Source organism: Squalius cephalus (assembly GCF_949319135.1).
Source record: "Squalius cephalus genome assembly, chromosome: 15".
In the NCBI taxonomy this organism is placed as follows: domain Eukaryota; kingdom Metazoa; phylum Chordata; class Actinopteri; order Cypriniformes; family Leuciscidae; genus Squalius; species Squalius cephalus.
The window spans coordinates 23,773,309-23,798,546 of NC_137136.1; the positions used below are offsets into that span (position 1 = coordinate 23,773,309).

At 41.1% G+C, this 25,238-nt stretch overlaps 1 protein-coding gene across 2 annotated transcripts in view; it reads right to left on the bottom strand.

Moving 5' to 3' along the window:
* Window positions 1-2,228: 2,228 nt before the first annotated feature.
* The window catches only part of clcn1b (chloride channel, voltage-sensitive 1b), a 46,462-nt gene continuing 23,452 nt past the window's right edge, over window positions 2,229-25,238 (bottom strand). The window contains exons 8-23 of one of the 2 annotated variants that reach the window (XM_079894820.1): window positions 25,042-25,167; window positions 24,364-24,448; window positions 24,060-24,161; window positions 23,776-23,860; window positions 22,682-22,837; window positions 22,503-22,572; window positions 22,100-22,210; window positions 21,738-21,951; window positions 21,383-21,516; window positions 19,152-19,333; window positions 18,896-18,977; window positions 18,664-18,740; window positions 16,682-16,726; window positions 16,460-16,564; window positions 4,325-4,411; window positions 2,229-4,208 (exon numbers count right to left, since the gene is read on the bottom strand). In XM_079894820.1, coding sequence (XP_079750946.1) covers window positions 3,834-4,208; window positions 4,325-4,411; window positions 16,460-16,564; window positions 16,682-16,726; window positions 18,664-18,740; window positions 18,896-18,977; window positions 19,152-19,333; window positions 21,383-21,516; window positions 21,738-21,951; window positions 22,100-22,210; window positions 22,503-22,572; window positions 22,682-22,837; window positions 23,776-23,860; window positions 24,060-24,161; window positions 24,364-24,448; window positions 25,042-25,167 — 2,036 coding nt within the window. In that variant the 3' untranslated portion in view covers window positions 2,229-3,833. Of the gene's footprint in view, window positions 4,209-4,324; window positions 4,412-16,459; window positions 16,565-16,681; window positions 16,727-18,663; window positions 18,741-18,895; window positions 18,978-19,151; window positions 19,334-21,382; window positions 21,517-21,737; window positions 21,952-22,099; window positions 22,214-22,502; window positions 22,573-22,681; window positions 22,838-23,775; window positions 23,861-24,059; window positions 24,162-24,363; window positions 24,449-25,041; window positions 25,168-25,238 lie in introns of both variants that reach the window. The other variant, XM_079894819.1, reaches the window with a different exon arrangement.

Genomic DNA, 25,238 nt, shown 5'->3' on the forward strand with positions numbered 1-25,238 from the left:
ACAGAATTCCAAATGTTTCTCACATGAAATAATATGTGCCCATTTATTTATTTAAGAATTACATGGGGGAGGGGTTTAACTTTGAAGCCTGTGTGATATCTATTTGTTATTTTGAGATAAATGCACCTTTTGTTGTAATGGTATCACTCTGGTTTGGTGAGAATGTCATACGTGGTCATCTATCTTCCTCGGGTTTTATTTATTTTGCGATTAATGAAGCAAAATACCCAAACCTAAGCGTTTCCATCTCTCACAGTGGTGTGCTCGTATAGACCTTATCCCGGCCCTTTTCAGCGCTGCGCTCGTTGTCTTTTGACTTCCGGTCTGTATATGAACGGCTCGTTTTAAAATATTCCCGGTCGACTGACATTTGTTAAGACATCTGCTTTAAACATTACAGTCCTCATGATAACTTTCGTTAACTTTACATTAAGTAAATCCACTTCAAAAGCTAATTACTCCTGAACAGCAATGCCATAGAAATATACAGAGCGACCGCAAAAACGGAAGTTAAAAGACAATATTCCAAAGATGGCGGCGCCCTCGTTTCTCTGGCGCATAAGGATACGGTTCCGAATGAAGGACGATTCTTTTCCGCGAACGTTATTTCGGACAGTTCAGTTCAATGAACCGATTAAAATATAGTTTGGTTAGCACAATGACAAATATTCATGTGCATAGGCTATAGCTGATTAACATTTTATTCAAGTAAATAATAATAACAATACATTCCTTCATTAGAGTTTGACAATGATGTGCAAACGTGGAAGTTTTGCTTGTCTAAATGAATAAATTAGTCAATCAATTCACCTTTTTACAAAGAAACTGAAATGTTCGCTCCCTCATTCAAGTCCTAGATGGTTCACGCATTCTCGTATAGTGTCAGCATCTCTTATCCTTATAGTTATTACTTACAGTATCAACTTTATTTATTTATTTTTAACGGTCATAGGCTACTATTGGATAGCAGATGTTAAATATATCCAAAGTTCACAACACTTGTCATCTCACAAGCAAGTAGGCCTATCTATGTTTTTTAATGGAAGCTTGTTTCCGCCGAAAAAAAAAAAAACTTTATCCCATCACAGACTCACTCTTTCTCATTTCATACAAACACAGCTGGTGCCATCTTGCATTTCAGTCATTGATTGTATTGAAAAGAAGCTCAGAGGACTTCAGTTTTACTGTAAAGCTGTTGCAGTGTTCATCTAGACCGGTTTTGTATATTGTAATGGAGGATTTGAGCTGGTCATTATTGCCAAACAAATCTTTTACGATAACGAGAACGCTCTGACTACATAGACGTACAATATATCACCTGAGGGATATTAAATGACCTCATTCATTATTCTGGATGATCTGACAATCGATTAATTCATTGTCAATTCAAGAGCAATTTCATTATTTACTCTGTTGTGCCGGTAATCCCACTTCCATATTTCACCTTTCCATCTGAAAAATGCCTCAAAGATTTCGACCATATAATCAACCAACATGTCAATCGCACGAATCCAGGTAATACTACTGCAACCAAAGGAGTGATGTTGTGTGCTCTTTTATTGCTTTTTATGTAAGATAAGGTATATCTGAATGAATAAATAACAAAAAGCCAAATGTACTTAGTTGGATGTAGTTGTTTATCATTTGTGTTTACAGACCAACTAATTTCAAATGGATTTTTGTACGATTCTACTGCCATATTTCACGACAAAACATCTGTCTGTTGGCATGATGCTGTAAACGGTCCTTTGCTCTACCTCTCTCCTTCTTTCTGTGAACTTGTCTTTCTCTCCTCTTTCCCTTCGTGTGTTATCTGTCTATAACTCAAACCCTGTGTTGTCTCCTCTTGGTGGAAGAATCATATTCAGAAAAAGTAATACTTTGGATAAGAAACACTGTCATGATCAAATTTATGATTCAACATGTTCAGCAAACTATACAGACACAAATCCATTGATGTGGGACTGACTGATCTATAAGAGGTGTGATATAAAAGTGCTCTGTGACACGTACTGTATATCTATGCATGCTTTACTGAAGGTTATAAGATGGTTCTTCCAATGTGCTCTTCCTCGTTCTCCATCGAACTCTCTCTCTCTCTTACCCATACCCATCTCTTCTTCCTGCACGAACAAAAACACCTCCCTGACCTTCAAGAATATTACTATTTGTTTATTTTTCCCAAAAATAATGAAGAAACAAATAAATGAAGCAAACAAAGCCTTATTGCGCACTTTGTGTATTTTTAAGACATGGCAAAAAAGCCTGCATGCTATTGAGACCATTAGCACACAATTATAGGCAAATAAAAATTCGTCTGATATTCATCAATAGAATAATCCAAGATCCAATGATAAAAGTAATGACTTTGCAGCTTTAATTATGTAGTAAACAAAACTGTTTCATAACGAATGACTAGTGATTAAAGGAATATTCCAGGTTCAGGACAAGATTAAATTACATTACATGTAGCATAATGTCAATAACCCCCAAAACAAGGAGGTCAAAAAAGTAGTAAAAATCTGGGTTACAGTGAGGCACTTACAATGGAAGTGAATGGGGGCAATACATTTATGTTAAAATATTGACTATTATAATATAATAGCCATATGATGTAAAAACTATGCGTTCACATGATTTTAGTAAGGACAAAATAACTTAAAACTTAAAATATGATTTAAACTGCTTTATCAGACAAATTAATGTTAGTGTTTTTTATTTCTGCATTTAAATCCAAACATTTGTGCCATTCACTCCCATTGTAAGTATACTGTAAAAAGTGATATGATCAATAAGTTGAGACAACATATATTTTTTACATTGCTTTAACTCATCAAAATAAGTTAAGCAATTTTCTACTTTTTTTTTTTTTTTTTACAAGTTATACTAGTCAGTTTAATGTAATTTAAGTTGAAATTACTTAAACATCCAAGTTGATTGTACTTAATTTAAGGTAGCAACTTTTTTAAAAAAATTTACACTAACTTTGATTTTTTTTTTTTTTTTTTTTAAGAAAAAGAGAATTTGTTTGTGGTAATTAACATTGTCACAAATTCTGTTAAGTGTTATTCTAGTATTATGTATTTACTATTATAGCATCTATTAACATTTTGAATTAGCTTATCAGTTTTCATTTTAATAATTTTGTGATGCTGAGTTTCTATTTTTATTTCTATATCTTTTTTTTCCTAACATTTTACTTCAACTTAAACCTATTTGAATTGTACTTTTTTTTTATTTCAGCTTGATTTCAATTACCGAAAACTATTTATAATAGTCATAGTTACCAAAAACAACACTGTATTGAACCTTGAATACTCCTTTAAATTTCACATTTACAGTGTAAAAAAAAAGGAAACCTAAAATGTGCTTCATGTGGCAACATTTAAATGAGCAAGTCGAAACATTTAGTATAACTGAATTAACCTGAATACAATGGGTTACACCAAGACAAGTCGTTTTTTAAGGGTCAGATCAGGTATAAATAGCTCAAGGAAACAAATCTTTCATTTTTACACACATTTTTACAGTGATATAATAAGAAGTACAGCAGACAAACACTGGGATGGATTGCCAATGAGAGGGGAAGGCATTCAGTGATATGTGTCCATATGTACAAATGTAATAGACAACAAAAAGAAACTCAACTGAATAAAAACATCTAGAGAGAAAGAGCATAAGAGTCCAGTCCGGAGAGTAGAGAATCAACCAACAAGTCAGATTGTGCAGCTCTGGTGCAGCGCTGCGACCCATGCTGGGCTCAAAGGCAGCACCGTAATATGGTTTGCCTCCCCCTGGAGGGCTGAATTTGAGTAAATTACAAAACAATAGACCTATAAAGGCTCCTCATCACTCTCTCTATCAGCATCCGCCTCTGTTTCAGGCACAGGGTGAAGAGAGGAGAGAGGGAGTGTGGAAGAAGAAGGGGAAGGCAGTTGCTCCTGAGAGGTGCTGACCGTACTCCTGCTGCTGTTGCCCGTGGCGACGTCGCACTCTTTCTCCGCTTTCTGGACACAACTTCTGAATGACTCGTCTTTAGTCTCTCTTTTCACTCCCTCGCTCCACAGCTCTCTGTCCCGTGTGGGAGAGGACTGGATGGAAGGGGAATGAGAAGGCTTTTTGGCCTTGCGTCTCGCGTCTCTGAAACTGGCCAGAGGGGGACGCAGTCGCACTCCGCTACGAGTCGAACCCTCGATTGCTTTCTGGAGCTGGGTGTGAAAAAAAGGAGAGAACAGCAGAATTATTTACTTATTTACGGACACACCAGCATATGACAGAAAGAATGTAAATATAAATGTAGACACAGGCGATAAATCATCTTTACCTCTTTAAGTGCGACCACCCCAACCAGTTTACCAATACTGGTTACATACGCATGACTGAGACCCAGCAGAGAGAACAGCGTGTGAGTCTGAAACAAACAGTGTGTGTGTGTGTACACGCACAATAAAAAATAAATATATATTTATATATAATAATAATAAATGTTTATTGAGCATCAGATCAGCATATTAGAATGATTTCTGAAGGATCATGTGACACTGAAGACTGGAGTAATAATGCTGAAAATACAGCTTTGATCACAGGAATAAATTACATTTTAAAACATATTCAAAAGAAAACAGTTATTTTAAATTGTAAAATTATTTCACAATATTACTGTTTTTGCTGTATGGATTTGGATCAAATAAATGAAGCCTTGGTGAGCAGAAGAGACTTCTTTTAAAACATTTAAAAAATCTTACTGTTCTAATAATTTTGGCCACCACTGTGTGTGTGTGTACACAGTGTGTGTGTGTGTTAGGGCTGTCAACGTTAATTAAACGCACGCAATTAATTCAAAATCCTTAACGCTTTAAAATAATTGAATGCACATAAATGAATGAAGTACACATATTTTACATCACGCATGATCTTGGGAGTCAACTGCAGTAATGATAGTTTGCGGTTTGATATTGAGATTTCTTTTGAGATAAATCGTACTTGGTTACTTACGTAACCTCGGTTCCCTTAGAGATAAGGGAACGAGTACTGCGTTGCAAACGCTGTGGGAAAACTCCTTTTCTCGAGAATATTGAAGCCTTTATTTTAAAACGCATTGCATGCAGCACAGGCGAGAGCATCAGGCTCGCGCGAGCGAGCTGATAGGCTGTGCTGTGGGCAACTGCACGAACCAATGGCGGATCAGCAGAGGCGCGCGAACCAATCAGGTCGCTTGGCACACTGCCAGTGTCAAGCGCGCGAAACTGCACGTGATCAAAGCATATAAATATAGATAATAATCCGCCATTTGACAGGTATAATCGACTGAAGCGAAAAACACCTGACATAAGAGAAATAGCACGGCAAGGCAACGCAGTACTCGTTCCCTTATCTCTAAGGGAACCGAGGTTACGTAAGTAACCAAGTACGTTCCCTTACGAGAACGTTCTCTCGTACTGCGTTGCAAACGCTGTGGGAACGCTATTTAAAACGCCGTGCTATTAATCTTTTGGCCGCTCTGACTCACCAGAAGTTCCGGGAAGTTACAGAATAGCCAGGATAAACGAGACCGAACATCGGGCCCAGAGATTATCCAATAATTAAGATCTGGGCCAAGGGCCAGATTAGCTTAATCATAATTCATAATGACAGCTTGTGTGTCCAATTCCAAAACTAGTCTGGGTCCACAGAGCCAGGGTCTAGACAGAAAGAACTCGTGCCTGCAGGGCAGGAACATCTAGGTTATAGAACCTCACAAATGTGGACGGAACGGACCAGCCGGCCGCCGCACAAATGTCCTCAATAGGAACACCACTCGACCAAGCCCACGAAGAGGCGACGCCTCTCGTGGAGTGAGCTCTAACACCTATGGGACAAGAGAGGCCCAGTGAGGTGTAAGCCAGAGCAATGGCGTCAACTATCCATCTGGACAGCGTGAGCTTAGTCACAGGAAGGCCCTTGGTTCTGCCCCCGAAACAAACGAAGAGCTGTTCAGACTGTCTGAAAGAGGCCGAACGCTCCAGATAAATTCTCAAAGCTCTGACGGGGCAAAGCGTGAGAGAATCACTGTCCTCTTCAGAGGAGGGAAGAGCTGACAGAGAAATAACCTGGGCTCTGAACGGAGTTGAGAGCACCTTAGGCACATATCCATGTCTTGGCCTAAGAGTGACCTTGGAGTCATTAGGGCCAAACTCCAGACAGGAAGCGCTAGTAGAAAGCGCCTGCAAGTCCCCTACTCTTTTAACTGACGCCAGTGCTAGAAGCAGGGCGGTTTTCAGAGAGAGGGGCTTGAGATCAGCTGACTGAAGTGGTTCAAAGGGAGGTCCCCTAAGAGCCCGCAGGACCAGAGAAAGGTCCCAGGCCGGTACAGACGGTGGCCGAGGCGGGTTAAGCCTTCTGGCGCCCTTAAGGAAACGAACTATAAGGTCGTTTTTACCTAAGGAGGCTCCGGCTTCCAATACGTGAAAAGCAGCAATGGCTGCCACGTACACTTTGAGAGTGGAGGGGGAGCGACCCGCATCCAACATCTCTTGCAGAAAAGAAAGCACTTTTGGCACTTCACAAGTGTGTGGGTCGAGGTTCCGAGCTAAACACCAGCTGGAGAACGCTGACCATTTAAGGTGATAGAGGCGTCTAGTAGACGGAGCTCTAGCCTCCATAATAGTGTTCAGGACACCCTCTGGGAGATCCTGGGGTACCCGTTGAGTGGCCATACATGTAGGGCCCACAAGTCGGGACGGGGATGCCAGATTGTCCTGTTGGCCTGAGCCAGGAGGTCGCACCTCAGTGAAATTGGCCACGGGTCTGTTACAGACAGTTGCATCAACTCTGGGAACCAAATCTGGGTCCGCCAGAGAGGAGCCACCAAGAGAGCCGCGCTTTTGGTGTTCCTGATCCGTTCGATGACCTGAGGGAGCATCGAGACCAGAGGAAACGCATAGAGAGGAAGGTTGGGCCAGTCGTGGGCCAACGCATCCCTGTTCTTTGAAAAGAAGATTGGGCAGTGACAGTTGTCTTCTGAGGCGAAAAGATCTACTTCTGCCTTCCCGAAGACCTCCCATAGCAGGAGAACTGTCTGAGGGTGGAGAGACCATTCCTCTGGGGGAACTGTGCCCCGAGAGAGCATGTCTGCTCCTGTGTTCAACGTGCCTGGCACGTGAGCTGCCCTGAGCGAGCGCAGGTTGGTGTGAGCCCAAAGTAGGAGCTGCGTGGCTATGGCAAACAGGTTGCGGGACCTGAGGCCACCCTGGCGATTTATGTAAGAGACCACCGACATATTGTCCTTCCGGACCAGCACGTGGTGTCCAGCCAGGTGAGGGAGGAAGGTTTTTAGGGCTAGAAAAACTGCTCACATTTCGAGGCAGTTGATGTGTAGGCGTTTCTCCGAGCTCGACCAGAGGCCGGAGGCAGGCCTGCCCTCGTACAGAGCTCCCCAACCCGAGTTGGAAGCGTCTGTTGAAATCACCCTCCTCTCTGAGACCACCCCCATGCTTACGCCCTGCTGGTACCAGCTGGCGTCTTTCCAAGGGGCCAGGGCTTGAACACAGCGCTGGTCCACCTTGATAATCAAGTGGCCTGAGTGCCAGGCGTGGGGTGGCACCAGAGGTGCTAGCCACAGCTGAAGAGGACGCATACGCAGTAGGCCGAGTTGGAGTACTGATGATGCAGAGGCCATGAGGCCAAGGATCCTCTGAAACGTTCTGAGGGGTACATAAGAGCCCTCTGTGAACGATGTCGCGAGCTGCTGAATTGTTAGAGCACGGGCCGGTGTGGGCCATGCTCTCATAATTACGGAGTCGAAAACTGTTCCCAGGAACGTGATACGTTGGCTGGGCAACAGAATACTCTTGGCAAAATTGACCTTGAGCCCTAGACATTCCAGATGTCTGAGGAGCCAGGCTCTGTGAGTATGTGACTCCGCCTCTGACTAAGTCAATATGAGCCAATCGTCAAGGTAGTTCAGGATGCGCATTCCCCGCTGTCTCAGGGGGGAGAGAGCTGCATCCATGCACTTCGTGAATGTACGAGGTGCCAGTGCCAGTCCAAATGGTAGGACTGTGTACTGGTATGTCTGCCCCTCGAAGGCGAATCTCAAGAATGGCCTGTGGTGGGGGTTCACTTGAATGTGAAAGTAAGCGTCTTTTAGATCTATTGAGAAAAACCAGTCGCCTGGGCGAATCTGCGCCAGGATGTGTCTGGTCGTGAGCATTCTGAACGGCCGTGACATGAGAGCCTTGTTCAGATGTCTGAGATCTAAAATGGGTCTCAGGCCGCCGTCTTTCTTTGGAACAAGAAAGTAACGGCTGTAAAAACCTGACTCACTCTGAGAAGGGGGGATCTTCTCGATGGCCCCTTTGGCCAGCAGACTTAACACTTCGGTGCGGAGGACATGACTCAGTGTGCTCCTTACCGTGGTCTGTATAACCGCGTGAAAACGCGGTGGTCTGCGGGCGAACTGAAGCGAGTAACCGCGCTTTATGATGTTCATCACCCATTCTGAAACTCCGGGGATAGCTTGCCAAGCTAGAGCCCGCAGAGCCAGAGGCATTATCATATCTGGAACGCCTGGAGTTGGGGGTTCGAACTGACATGTATGTGAGGGGGAAATTTTGCTCGATTTGTGCTTTTTGTGGGTCGCTGTTAAAACTGCTCCAACCGCCTGAACTGAAGAGGGGGCTGAGAGTAGCACTCGAGCGATCTTCGGGGCTGGTCCGGCCGCGGCGGGACAATGACCCCTCTTTATGCCGGTTAGGATGGCTTCTTGGGCTCGTGATCGAGCGTGAGCTTCGGCCGCGGGCCCTGGCGCTTAGGGAACGGGAACCGCTTTGCATGCTTCAGGCGCTGGCTGGTCTCAGCCACTGGGCAGGGCTGGAGGACCTCTGAAGCTACCCTCTCAGGTCGCGGCGTGCTCTTGGGGCGCCGTTGGACCGAACTGGAGCGTTTGGGTAGAAAATGCTTCATAGCGCTGGAAGCTTTTTGAGCCTCAGTGAAGCGTTCTGCGAAGCCGCTGACAGATGGGCCGAAGAGACCAGATGCCGTGACTGGAGAATCGAGGAAGGCGGTCTTGTCTGCGTCCCTGATTTCCGTCAAAGTCAGCCACAGGTGGCGCTCTAAAACAACCAGGCTGGCCATATTGCGGCCCAGGGCTTGAGCGGTGGTTTTTGTGGCCCGTAGCGCCAAATCCGTCGCACTTCTGAGGTCCTTAAAAGTGTCTGGGTCAGGGCCTGACTCGTCCATAGAGCGGAGGAGCTTTGCCTGAAACACTTGGAGGGTCGCCATAGCGTGAAGAGCAGAGGCGGCTTGACCGGCGGCAGCATAAGCGCGGCTGGCAATGGCCGAAGTAGTTCTGCACGGCTTGGATGGGTGCACAGTTTTAGACCTCCAACTTCCTGCAGTGGGAGGGCATAAGTGTGCAGCGACCGCTTCCTCCAGTGGGGGGAGACACACGTAACCTTTTTCTTCAGCGCCGTCAACAGCGTTGAAGAAGCCGATGAGCGCGTTCGCGCTGAAAAGGGCGCGCGCCAGCTTTTAGTGAGCTCCTCGTGGACCTCGGGCAGAAATGGAGCGGCGCGCTGACGAGGGGCCTGTTGGCGCCCCAGCAGGTACCACTCGTCGAGGCGGCTTCTGGCGGGCTCGGCTGGGGAAAGCCAGTCGAGTCCCAGCTCGTCGACAGCGCGAGACATGACACGGAAGAGTTCGGCGTCAATGTTCGCTCGGGTGTCAGAAGGATCTAACTGAGAGGGGGGGGCGGGGTCCGCGGAGCCCGACCAATCCTCACTCTCAGATGCCGCCACAGAAACTGCGTCATCCATTTCTTCAACAGATCCGCCAAAAGAGACGAGTCCCGCCGCTTCAGACGAGGGGCGTTGGTCGCTCTGAGAGAACAGAACTGGAGAAGAGGCCGTGGGCGAAGCACGTGGAGAAAGGCCCGGCGTGCATTCGCTAAACTCACCGCGTTCAGGACGCCTCTGATCGCGCTGCTTCTTCCTACGGGGCTCGCGAGGCGCCGAAGATGGAAGACGGGCGGGACCACTCACCGACGAAGCGAGCGCGAGTCTCGAGCGGAGAGTAGAAACAGGCATCCCGTCGCAGAGAAGGCAGCCGCCTTTAGTGAGCGCTGACTCGGCGTGCTCAGGGCCGAGGCAGGCCGCACACTGTGTGTGTCTGTCAGACACATGCAGGGGAACCCCGCAGGATTCACAAATAGAGAGCGGCATTTGAAACAACGCCACGCGCTGTGAAAACAGCGATTTAGCTCTTTTAGAAAGCGAGAGATAGAGAAAAAGGATACTCGTCGGATGCCACAGGGAAACGCTCAGCTGGCAGATGCCGGGATGCGAAGCTGTTCCGCTGGACGGCTGTTCGACGACGAGAGGCTTCTATCCGGAGAAGATCAGCGACGAGGTGAGTCGAGAGCTGAAGGAGATTAAATCTGTCAAATGGCGGATTATTATCTATATTTATATGCTTTGATCACGTGCAGTTTCGCGCGCTTGACACTGGCAGTGTGCCAAGCGACCTGATTGGTTCGCGCGCCTCTGCTGATCCGCCATTGGTTCGTGCAGTTGCCCACAGCACAGCCTATCAGCTCGCTCGCGCTAGCCTGATGCTCTCGCCTGTGCTGCATGCAATGCGTTTTAAAATAAAGGCTTCAATATTCTCGAGAAAAGGAGTTTTCCCAAAGCGTTTGCAACGCAGTACGAGAGAACGTTCTCGTAAGGGAACCGCAGTGCGCTGTCGTAGACATGCAAATAATATTGCATGCCATTCTTCACGATTTGTGAATTCAGGTGACGCGGTCCCAAATCAGTGTTTTATTCACAGTGAATTTTATAATGCATATAGCTCCAAAAGTTGGACAGAAACCAGTGTCATTTTGACCTGCTTGATTTGTCATTCACTTGTTTTAGATTGAACCTGATTTGTGAAAATCGCATTTCAGAGTGTTTCTCAATGCTTTGTCCTTTTTTCTTGTGTAATAATGGCAAACAGGCAGTGCCAATGAATAACGGTCCAAGCCGTTAGATAAATCAGCTTATAAGTTTACAAAACGCTCATCTAGTCGGGTCATGCTAGGCTCAAATAGACTATCTGTGATTTGTGAAATATTTCACATTTTTGGTCAGTTTACCCTTCCTGGAGTCCACTTCACTATTCCGATTCATGAAAGGTTTCACAGTCGAGTTTTTATCAGTTAACACTTAACAGTTAACACTGAGTGATTACTTCCCTATTCTGATTTGTGAAATAATTTGTATGCTTAATTTCATAAGTGTGTGATTAATCAACAGTACAGAACATCAGTCTGTGAGTGTTTACTTTTCCCAGTAGATTTTAGCGCGGCTCTTTGTTGCTAGGAAACTTTGTTTTTATTTACTGTGTGTCTTACTCTGGTAAAACGCGCGCCCACTTGGCATTTGTTTGTGTGTCGTGACTTTTGAGTTTCCTTGGCTAAATAGTAGGGCGTGGCCTGCTGTATTCAATAACGAGGTATTAAGCGTGTATAAAATAGGTTAGTGCACCGCGGCAGCCCTCATCGTGTGAAGACGAAGAGTGTAAAGAACAACGACTCAACCTGTGTGACCCAGGCTGGCTCTGACTGAGACCTGGATCAGACCAGAGGACACTGCCACACTGGCTGCCCTCTTCACTAACTTCACTTTCTCACACACCCCTCGCCTGACTGGTAGGGGTGGAGGTACTGGTCTGCTCATCTCAAATGATTGGAAATTTGACCATTTACCACCTCTGTGTGACAACAGCTCATTTGAATTTGAAGTACCATCACTAGCCCTATTAAAATCCATTTTGTAGTTGTATATCGTCTCCCAGGTCAGCTTGGCAGTTTCTTGGAGGAGCTTGATGTGCTACTATCATCCTTCCCTGAGGATGGTATCTCATAGTTCCAGGAGACTTCAACATCCACCTAGAAAAACCTCAGGCTGCTGATTTCCACACTCTGCTTGCCTCATTCGACCTCAAACGGGTATCTACTGTGGCTACTCACAAATCAGGTAACAAACTGGACCTTATTTACATGCGCTACTCCTCCACTGACCATACACTGGTCACTCCACTGCACACCTCAGATCACTTCCTCCTCACTCTCAACCTCAACCTGCCTCAGAACACAACACACACTCCTCCTGAGGTCACCTTTCGGCAAAACCTACGCTCACTCTCACCCTCTCGCCTATCCTCTCTGGTCTCATCCACACTTCCTCCACCTGATCAGCTTTCAACACTAGTTACTAACAGTGCAACTGATACTCTTTTCTCCACTTTAACATCCTGCTTGGACAACTTCTGCCTCCTTTCCTCCAGGCCAACCCACGCCACACCCTCTGCCCCTTGGTTATCTGATGTTCTCCGAGAACATCGTTCTAAACTCAGGGGTGCAGAGAGGAAGTGGCACAAATCGAAAGATCCTACTGACCTTGGTCTTTATCAATCCCTCCTCTCTTCCTTCTCTGCTAATATCTCTACTGCTAAAATGACTTACTATCACAACAAAATTAACAATTCTTCTGACTCTCGCATGCTTTTCAAAACCTTCTCCTCTCTTCTCAACCCTCCTCCTCCTCCATCAACCCTAACAGCTGACGATTTTGCCACATTCTTCATAAATAAAACAACCATCAGCGGCCAATTTACCAATCCACAAACTGACACACACATTTTACCAGCTAACACACACATTCTACCCTCCTTCTCTCTACTTTCAGAGGCAGAAGTCTCCAAACTCCTCCTTTCCAATCGCCCTACCACCTGTCCGCTTGATCCTATTCCCACTAACCTACTTCAAGCCATTTCATCCTCAGTTGTACCCGCACTCACGCACATCATCAACACCTCTCTTCACAATGGTACCTTTCCCACAGCATTTAAGCAGGCTCTGGTAACCCCACTGCTTTAGAAACCCACTCTAAATCCAGCACATCTGGAAAATATTTCAATTATATTCGAATAACGAAGTTCGGAGTCAAAGCCCTATTTTGAATTGTGCAAAATGATCACAAATTAGTATTTATGCTGTGGAATCCTTTTCTATTGATGCGTGTCTCCTCATTTACAGTTGGAGCAATTTTGCAAACATGAGTTCCATCAATGGATCCAACAACTCAGGAAAGCCCGAAATACTCAATAAAGTGGCTTTATTTTACTGCGAGATCTGAAGATCAATTGGAAAGTCAATGAACTGTCATATAGTATTGGCCAAAAGTGAGGCCAAGGAAAATTGACAGACTCACCCTTTATTCAAATAGTATTAAAAATGTGTTAAAGATTTTGTACGCATATTGTGAAGTTGTGCTTGGAGTCAATTGTTTATTTGTGATAACACAATGAAACGTCAAATTGTACAGACATCATTTTTAGCCGAGGCTGTCAAACAAATGAACAAGAGAGGACAATGAAATATTAATAACTGACTATGTTGCAGACAATGTATGATTTTTTTTTTCTCCTGTGAGCTTTTTAGTTTTTTAAAAAAAAACCTGTAGCTGTAGTTTGCCCTTTTTTCAACAATATTATTGATCTGCCTGGATTGACACCATTGTCTGAGAACTGAACTGAGCTGAACAATGACATCACTGTTTTCTCAGAGCGGCTGAATAATGAACTAAATAGATAACTAATGATCTTTTACAATGGAAATGAATCATCATTGAACTTACTTAAGCTGCACAATGACACTATTTTCTTCTAGAGCTGCTGTACAGCCCAAACTAACTTTGTTGCATTATTTTCCTGTTATCATTGTAAAACTGCTTTGAAACAATCTGTACTGTAAAAAGTGACTTGAATTAATTTTGTCAGATAAATATCTTCACTAAGTTTTATTTTCCTTATATTCTGATGGTTTAAGCAAACTTGTAGGGTTACAAAAAATAAAAAATAAAAAAAACTCCGCACATCACTTTTAGCCACTACTGTATTTGGTGTGGTCAGTGCCACAATAGTGCTATTAAGACCCTGCTTACTGTGGAATGATGAGCTTAAGTCATCACCAGTGCACTGCTGCTTTTTTCCAGTCGGCAACAATGTAATTATTACTTTCCTTTCATTTCATTGCTATGAAATCAACTCAGTCATCATTTACTGTAACTCCAATACATCATATTTTCATTGAAAAGTGCGTGGCCTCCTCCTCTCTGCTGCCATCTTGTTACTCCTAACTAGGTTAGGAGACCTCTTCAGCTCTCTTAAATAATTTAGGAGCTGAGACCTAGTCTTGACACTTAGGAACCTTTATGAATCACACTTATTCTTAAGTCTAGGAATAAAAGTAAAATGACGTCATTCTTAGAATTTTGACAGACTTGAGACAAAAATTTTACTCTGAGTGGCTTTATACATACGGCCCCAGATCTCTTCCTTCCTTACACAGAACAATTTCTTGGACAACAATCAGTCTGGATTCAAAAGCGGACACTCAACTGAGACTGCCCTGCTCTCAGTAATTGAAGCTCTGAGACTGGCAAGAGCAGCTTCCAAATCCTCAGTTCTCATCCTGCTGGATCTGTCTGCTGCCTTTGATACAGTTAACCACCAGATCCTCCTGTCAATCCTAAAGATGAAGGGTAACTTGAGAACCGCACTCCAATGGTTCAAGTCTTACCTCTCAGGTCCTTTAGGGTGTTGTGGAGAGGTGTGGTGTCTAAGACCCAACATCTAGCTACTGGAGTGCCTCAGGGCTCAGTGCTTGGACCACTTCTCTTCTCCATCTACATGACATCACTAGGATCTGTGATTCAGAAACATGGTTTTTCCTATCACTGCTACGCTGCTACACACAACTCTACCTCTCATTCCAGCCTGAAGATCCGACGGTAGCTGATCGTATCTCAGCCTGCCTGACAGACATTTCTGGCTGGATGAAGGAACACCACCTTCAACTAAACCTTGCGTAGACAGAGCTACTTGTGGTCCCGGCCAACCCAACACTTCATCACAACTTCAGCATTCAGCTAGGCTCGTCATCCATAACTCCATCAAGGTCAGCCAGGAACCTTGGAGTGGTAATTGATGATCAATCGAACTTCACAGACCACATTGCTAGAACTGCCCAGTCGTATAGATTTGCCTTGTACAACATTAGGAGGATCAGGCCCTTCCTATCAGAGCATGCTACACAACTCCTTGTCCAAGCACTTGTTCTATCCAGACTGGACAATTGTAATGCTCTCCTGGCAGGTCTTCCAGCTTGCACGGTCAAACCTCTGCAACTGATCCAGAATGCTCGTGCCAGAGTGGTCTTTTATGAGCCGAAGAGAGCACGTCACTCCTCTCCTCACAAAATTGCACTGGTTGCCAGTTGCCGCTCGCATCAAATTCAAGTCACTGACGTTTGCCTACAGAACAACCATTGGCTCTGCTCCCTTTTACTTAAACTCATTACTTCAGACTTATGTGCCATCCAGAAACTTGCGTTCTGCAAGCGAATGACGTCTTGTGGTGCCATCTCAAAGAGGCACAAAATCTCTTTCTCGGACCTTTACCATGACTGTTCCCTGCTGGTGGAATGATCTGCCTAACTCAACCAGAGCTGTCCGTAGCCACTTTCAAGAAACGGTTGAAGACGCTTCTTTTTTCGACAGCACTTGATCCAGTAATACTAACACTTTCTCTTGTATTCTATTCTATTATTTTTTTTAAAATTAACATGTACTGTGTTGGATTAAACTGGGAAGGGTCATAGCACTTGCATATTGTTGTCCTACTGTTAGTTTAACTGCTTCTATTGTTCACATTTGTAAGTCGCTTTGGATAAAAGAGCCTGCTAAATGAATAAATGTAATAAGAATTATATTACAGATTACAGTTATATATTATATACAGTATATATATATATATATATATATATATATATATATATATATATATATAGTATAAAATCACACACAATATATAAATATGTATTTACATATACATTTTTTGAAAATCATTTAAAATAATACTTGACATTTATATAACATTGAAAGACTAAACATTAACAATTAACATTAAATAAAAATAACAAATAAAATTTAATTATATAGAATTGTTATTCTAATAGAATCCTGTATTCTAATAGAATAACAGAATTCTTATTCTAATATTTATTTAAATATATTAATATATATATATATATATATATATATATATATATATATATATTGATATATTGATTGATTGATTGATTGTGACAGATATTTCAGTTTTTCTATATCCATAGAGGAATGGAATTAAAAATCCTATGTATATGGAAAAACTTTGACAGATATTTCACTCTGTTACAACTCCTGAATGGAAATAATGAAGATGTTTTTAGTTTTTTTATCAAAAAAACATTACCCAGAGGGCATGAAATAATGAGAGCTTTGGACTGATATTCACATACAGATAAAAGAATAATTCATAATTCACTTGGAAAGATATAAATCCTCAACATAATACTCAGTATTTCATATGTGATCTCAATCGGATTGTGGATTACCTTATGCAGAGATGTTCTCTCAACCAGCTGAAAAGGTGAGGGGTCAACACGGATCTGATCAATGTCAATCGGCTTATCCAGCTCTTCCTCTTCCCAAGCTTTGATCTGAACACCCCCAACACAACATAATCAGGGTCACTACGAGTGACTGACTGGAATTGATGTGCTAATTGTGTCCGTCTGTCTGGACTGCAGTGGTAATAAATCAGTGCATCACTCTACCTCTTCAGGAGTCATGTTATCAGCTACAGGAGGATCTGCAGGGCTCTACAGAGAGGAAGACGGAGTGTCGGAAGCAGTACATGAATGTTTGGAGGATAACATCACAATTCACAGTAAAAATAACCCCTTGAATTTTTCATCTTGTTTTGCAAATCTAAATGCCCCACACAGCATATCTGACGCCACCTGCAGGTGAGAGCTGATAACTGCTGATGTGAAATTGTGCTCTCAGTGAAGTGGAAAGGACAAAACCTGTCACAACCAGCTTTTAAAACACAAAAATATAAAAATGTGAGATTTGTCTCCATCTAATTCAAATATGTGTTAAAAGCAATCTATTGATTTTTTTTAAAAGCAATTCATTTTAAATACTAGGAGTTATTGTATGAAAATATAGTAATAATATATGATAATTCAATATCGTGAATCTATAATTATATATATATATATATAGAGAGAGAGAGAGAGAGATTTTTTTTTTTTTACTATAATCCAGTGATTCTCAACCAGGGGTCCAGGCCCCTATTTAATATTTTTCATATTATTTATATTATTAATATCATACTCCCAGTTTATGTTTATAACAAAAATGTGAAAACAAACAGCCGTTGTCACAATTATAGCAGAAATACTGGAAATTGGACATGCTGTTATTAACATAAAATATTTACAATGGAAGTCTATTAGGCAAGATGGGGATAAACTAAAAAAAAATTATAATAATGATATAATGTAATATATAATTAATTTAGTCACAACGTAACTATATTATCACCCTGCTCTTTATATAAATTGGATATATAAAAGTGTCTTATTACATATGCTTACAGCACACATAAGTAAAGCGATATATATATATATTAGGGCTGTCAAACGATTAATCGCATCCAAAATAAAAGTTTGTGTTTACATAATATATGTGTGTGTACTGTGTATAATTCTTTTTTATATATAAATACACACGCATGCATGTATATATTTAAGAAATATTTGCATGTATATACTGTGTATATATATTTATATTATATATAATTTATATTATATATAAATATTTTATATATAAATAACACATTTTTCTTAAATATATATGCATGTGTGTGTATTTATATATAGAAAATAATTATACTCCGTACACACACATATATTATGTAAACACAAACTTTTATTTTGGATGTGATTAATCGCGATTAATTGTTTGACAGCCCTAATATATATATATATATATATATATATATATATATATATATATACACATATAATCTCATTGCTTGTTTTGTTGCAAAATGTAAACGGTATTATCTGCCTCGAAAGCTGCTTTGAAACAATGTCTATTGTGTGCTATATAAATAAATGTATAATCACTATATAAATACATTTGAATTGAATATAAACAAATACCAAAAAAATTGCTTAACAACTTTGTGCAAACCTTTGCATATCCAAACTCCTGTAATGTCAATGTAAAGCCTATAAACCTGCAATGCATTAATAGACTTCCATTGTAGGTCCATTACTGTACACAAGACTGTTTGTTTTACAAAATGAGGGATAAAATTATCATCTGAAGTAATCAACAGCATGGCATAGATGATTTCCTGCTTTAAAATGCACTCATGTTTTCAGTAAGTGACATCTCTAGGTTGTGCTGCCTTGGTAAAGGCCTCATTATACTTCTGCGTCGGACCAACGCCGGAGCCTATACGCCGTAGGCAACGTGTTGGTTTTAATTTATACTTCTGTGTTGTTGTCCGCGTTGACGTGCACCTAGGGAGCATGTGAAACCCCGAGGGAGGGGTTCTGGCAGACCAATCACAGCGCTTGTGTCCACGTAGAATTGACGCGTTGTTACATTTTTGGAGAGGTGCACGTCAGGGTACGCCGTAGGGTACGCGCGCTACACACAGCCTACGACGTAGCTACGGCGGCAGTTCGACGCAGAAGTATAAATAGGCCTTAAGTGACAGTCGTTTTAAAAGACACACCTCTGGCTCAGTCTGCCCCGATGAGGAAGACGAGGAGAAAAGACGATGAAGCGTCCTCCTCATGGACTGCAGGGCACCTGTTAGGATCAACTTAAACAGGTCAGTGTTGATGTCACAAACCTCTTCTGGGAAACATTTAGCTGGAATCAATGAGCTCCATGAATGCATTCTAACACGAAGTATGGTGAGTTGTCGATTAGATAAAACCTCTGGGTAACATGTATATACTCACCAGATGTGGTGTGATTAGTGGAGATGTCTGTGGTTTTAGGGGACCCCAGTGGGCCGTTACGCTCTTCAGAGACTGTGTTACCCTGTTAAAAAGAACATTGATTTTCAGAAAAGAACATTGATTTGGCATAAAGCTCTGCTTATTGATGTCAGATCAGAGAACTTAAAATCAACCTCTGAGCAAAAAACAAAGACATTCTCTTAGACGGCCTTCTAGGAACAGAAGTGTGTGAGAAAACTTCTAGAGCTCCTCTCACCTTATCTCCATTCTCCTCTCCGACCTCCTCATCCACGAAGGTGAAGGACTCCCAGCTGACCTGTGACCCCGGGCTGGGCACGCCCTCACCTCGGTTATAAACCCGCCTCTCGGCTGAGAGCCACCAATCAAAGGCGGCCTGAAGTTCACATCTCTCAATTGAGCCCAATAGAATCATTGACTCTGGGAATGGGAAAAGAATTTACATTTACATCAATTTCAAATATTCACAGGAATCATGATCATACACCTACACATGTTACAAGATCCTGTTGAAAAGTCTAGCTTAGTTGATCATCAGTATATATTAACTAGCTTTTTAACTAGTTAAACCAGCCAGACATCCTTGGTCAACCAGCTTCACCAGAAAGGCCGTGCTGGTTGACCAGCGATGAACAGCGAAGCACAAAAGCTGTTCCTGCCTTCAAGGAAAAAAAAGGTACTTGTAACTTTCTATTCTTTCTATTTCTTTCTATTTCTATTTCTCACAATGAGACTTCAAATCTTGCAAGGTGACTTTATCTCCCAGTTTCAAAGACAAAGTTTAAGTCTAGTCCCAGACTAAAATGCATGTTTGAGTAACTAAAAGCAACTTGCATAGCTCTTTCTTGTAAATATGTCACTGCCATTGTTTTGTCTCAAGATGCACACCATATTTACAATAAATGTCCTAATTGAACTAAGGCCTAATCCTGGCTTAATCTAAGCCCTGTTTGTGAAACCGGCCTTTAACTCACAATTGTGACTCATAATTATGATTGTTAATATGACTATGTATATTTTTTTATTCTGTAGCGATAATGGGCTTCCATATTATGTTGCATTCTGACTTTATACCTCATAGTTGTGACTGTTTCTCGTAATTGAGACTTTATTTCTCACAATTTGACTTTATACCTTGCAATGCGACTTTGTATCTCACAATTGTGACTATTTCTCTTAATTCTTTCACCGCCATTGACTGAATTTTCCGGAAATCCATGATTTCACTGTTGTACGGTAGGGTGGGCTATTACGCATCTTCTGAAATAGTACTAAATCTCCGGATCAAAATGTGAAGCAGCAGCAGAAACAAGCATTGCTTATGTGTAGCGCGATCATCAAAAATTAAACAGCATATAAATCAAAACTGGCAAACGGTATTGAATTAAATGTCAAACCCACAAATAGCTATATGACTGTGCAAGCTTTGGGGGTGTTGATGGACACGATCTCCTCGGTCTGTTTTCATGATCATCGTTCTGAATCCGATCCAGACGTAGTGGTCAACAAAAATGAGATTTGGCGCAACTTTTTGTTCAAAACGTAGCTTTTTGAAACTTACCAACATTTAAGTGTTCATATAAAATGCACGCAAGGTTCATGGCATGAAGCAAGAATTAAAACAAATTTTTTTTTTTTTATAAAAATGTTCTTTCTTTTGATATATGTGACCCTGGATCACAAAACCAGTCATAAGTAGCATGGATATATTTTTGGCAATAGCCAACAATACATTGTATGGGGAAAAAATTATTGATTTTTTCTTTTATGCCAAAAATCATTAGGATAATAAGTAAAGATGTTTCATGAAGATATTTTGTAAATTTCCTACCGTAGATATATAAAACATTTATTTTTGTGAGTGAAATGCAGCATAATCTTGAACATAAATGGACAACTTTAAAGGCGATTTTCTCAATGTTTCAATTTTTTTGCACCCTAATATTGTCCTATACATCAATGAAAATCTTATTTATTCAGCTTTCAGATTATGAATAATCTCAATTTCAAAAAATGTACCCATGTGACTGGTTTTGTGGTCCAGGGTCACATATTGTATGTTCAGATATTCATACATATTCTAGGGGCCATGAAGGTTTTGTAAAAACAATCAAAATGGCTGGCCGGCTGGCAACTTAAAAAAAAAAAAAAAACACTGATGGGAAAGAGTTAATTTTGACTTTATATCTGATAATCTGACCTTATATATCATAACTGAGAATGTATTTTGTTTCTTGTAACTGTGACTTTATTTCCCATAATCAGACTACTTATCTCACAGAGGAAATAGTCTTCCATACAATATCTTTGGAGTGACTTTATATCCGTTTCTCCTAATATCGCACAATGTGACTTACAACTGCAACTATTTCTTATAATTGCAACTTTATTTTTCTGACAATGTGACTTATTACACATGATTCTGATTTTTTCCCCCCACATACATTTTTTTATTCACCCAACACAGACCTTTGGAGTCAACGAGCGGGATGGTTTTGAGAGACGTGGACTCCAGCAGATCTTTCAACTCTCTGTAAGTGGACTGAGGTGACAGAAACTTTATTTTCTTCACCATGATGTCCTCCACAAAGATATTATATTTACTGCCATGCAGAGAAAGAGAGAGACAGATATTTTATGTCAAGAGCCAAGGTAGTTTCTGTCCATCATTTTTTCATTTCCCTTGTGTGGGACATAAACAGCCACATCATCAAATAAACAAGTTATACTATTTGAGGGGAAACAAAGGTCAAAGACACTATCATCAATTCAGATCCAATATCGCATCTAAATACGTCAGTCTCCAGAGGTCTAGTAGATGTACCTGATGTGGCCAATGCCGAGCTCTGGGAGATAGGGCAGCTTTTTGACCTGAATGATGGAGTCATAAAGAGATGGCTGTAGGCCCTGTGCCACCATGTTGGCAAGAATCACAGCCACCATCATGGGCAGAATGTGTGAGATTTGACCCGTCAGTTCAAAACAGATCACTGCAGTTGAAACTGTGTGTGTGACTGCTCCTGTCATAGCTGCTGCCCCTACACACACACACACAGGGACAAGCAAAGCGTCAGATTTCGACAATTTGAAAGGGGAAGCATATGAGAATTAAAAATCTGCTACTATGAGAGTAAAAAGGGATTTTAGGGGTGTGAAGGATTGGCTGGAAGGGGAATATTTGCAGACCTATCACTGCGTAGCCTCCAGGCAGGATTTGATACACGATCCCATCAAACAGAATTCCGTTCGGGAAAAGCGTGGCCATGATCTCACCCACCAAACGGCCGAATGCTGCTCCTGCTTGTTTCAGAAACATTATCATGTTATCTCAGTCACATTACAATTAAAAATATGATATATATTATCTTATTATCTAATTATTTGAACCCTATACACAAATTTCTAAGGCCTTTAAATTATCAACATGATCAAAACTTTGCTGAAAAACCTATTGCACGCAATCTTCCACCTGGCCTGTCCTCTGAATTATAGTTCATACATTTTTAGCAAGTAAAATGCCTCTTAATATAATTCGAAAAACATCAAAAATGTACATTTTATGCTTAAAAATGAGAAAAGAATGACTGACCCAATATAAAAACAGGCATGAAAGCTCCAGAAGGGACCGGCATTGTTGTAGAGACCGCAGACATCCAGAACTAAGCATGTATGAATGTGGGAGGAAACGGAAATTAGCATTCACACAGCATACGTTATGAAATATGGTTATAGAAATCTTTCCATAGCAGTCAAACAACAGACGAGCACCTTCATGACAAAGAAGAGGAGGAGGATGACGAAGACGCTGACTTGTGGGTGGAGCCAGGCAGCAGAGCGACCCAATCCGGGAGGGGCCGGTAAACCCCAGATCTTTGTCCAAGTGAAGTTATCAAATAGTGAATTAATGCACTCTCTGGGCATCAGCTGTGTGACAAAAGAGAAACCTTAAACAGAGACGTCACACTTTCTTTCTCTATTGCAGCTCTTTAATGGCAGTGTTGTAGCTCAATAAACTAGCTTAAATTGAAGTTGACATTCAGAAAGTGAAAATCTTTTCTATTATAGAATGGTGTTGGAACTGTGTAAGGATATTAATCTCAATTTAAAGGGGCACTCAGTCATTTTTTGCTAATTACTAGTTTTAAACAAATAGTGAACAGCAAATATCCGTAATATGATGAATACTCGCATGAGATGAAGAATCTAGTAATCTGTCTTAAAAAAGCTGTTTCTACATGGAGTGGGTCACCCCTTTATGGATGCCGCCATGTTTGGGTCACATGACCAGTCATTTCAAATGCATCAAGAGTTACCAATAATTACAATGATCCGCACATGATGTCGGGGGGAAACCAGATATTGTGGCCACATTTTAACTAAATTAAAATGAGGGAATAAATTAGTACAACACGGCTAATGATTTAACTAAAACAAGAGAACAAATTAATAAAGCATGGCCATAAATTAACAAGTTGTGGGGATTAATTGTTAATTTGTGTCCATGATATACATTTTTTTCTCAGGCCATGTATGAGGTTCCATAGATAACAGCAATAAGGATAATAATAATAATATGTGAAAAAAACGCCAGTGCTAGATGCGCTTTATAGCATAAACATAAAAGCAAATCTAAATGAACACAATATACAGTACATACACAACAGATACAAACTACAAAGATAAGCAAGCAAGTGAAACGTAAGAAAACCTTACTGAACGCACTTTTAAAAGATCCATTTTAAAGCAACACTATTACACCAATAATTTGGTGCATGTTCAAAGGCTGTTTTTAAAAATGAGCTCTTGTAAACAAAGGAAACACTGCTCTATAGACGTCTACTTAAAAAAAAGTAAATACACACCTCTCCAGCCATGAACTGGCCGAAGCCCGGAGGAAATGTGAAGGAGGATATAATTAGTGTCACGGCACCAGGGTAAATCAACCGACTACAACAAACAAACACACACAGATGTAATTAATTACCACTGTGATGGTGTGTTACAATGATGTTTTGATTTTTATTCATTTGCAATAAAAGTGAAATAGTAGAATAATAAATAAGCATAGAACAGTAAAAAACTGTTTATTAAACAAAACTAAAACAGTTTATTTAAAAAGAGTATTCATGTGTAATTGGTGACTTGCTGTTTTGTGAGAAAGCGCGTAAGAGCCGTCTGTCTCCTCATGATCAGAACAACTTGTCTGTTCAGATAGACAAAGAACGCCCCTAGAAACCCACACGAGATCCTACACACACACACACACATTTAGAAATATATCAGCTAAGGAACAAAAATGGCAACATCTATTTGAGGAAACAACAGTTTTACAAAACATTTTCTATCGATGCTACATTTAAGGTAAAGTTTTTTTTTAGGGGTGCAAGAACGCATGTATGATGTATACACAAGCATACAGTACATGCACATACACTAACTCACATACACACCCGATTATTGCAAAAGCTGGAAGTTCCTGCAGGTCAAAAGGGAAGTCCATTCGGAAGTTTGTACGAAACAAAGCCGTTATCGTGACTGTGGGGGAAAAAACAACAACACTTGAAGGCCCTTGCACACTGAGTCCAAAATTCGCATCTGAAATTTTTGAATTTGTGATATTGCTTTTTTACTTGAAATAGTTCAATAAACAAGTTAATTACGAGTAATTTACATTTTAAACACAATATTGCCAGTTACTTTGTCTATTTTTGCTCCGCAAATGAAAACCATTCCAAATGAAGACAGTAAAGTAGGATAAAACTTGCTGTCTCCAAGCAACACACTATAGTGGTGTTTCATTGATGAAATAGTATTGTAAATTAATCTGTAGAGTGAATGATTCAGTGACTCACTTATCTAATCGTGTAACAATGTAACCCGCAAACATCTCCAGCACTAATACAAACACTGCAAACACAGAGTGATACAAAGAATGTAACGTCTCCGTGCTGCTGGATTGTATATCGGCACTTTTGGAACACTCCTTGGCTTATCAAAATGGAGGACCGGAACAAATTGTTGAATAATGTTTTTAATTTAAAGAGATCAGTAAGCAGTGGACAGCTTGACATATACCATGAAATTAATTTATTATTCATTTATCATATCTGCTTGTGTGCGTGTCTCACCAGAATCTTTGTTCCACACGGACAGCACTCGGAATATGAAGGCACTGAATGTGGCAGCGAAATATCCTCTCCAGTAATTCCTCACTGCAAAATATGTTGACGTGACCTCGATACTGAACAACACACCTGGGAGACAGAGAGAGCAAGAATAAATATAGATGAAAAAAGAAAGTTAAATAACAGCAGAGAAAGAAGTT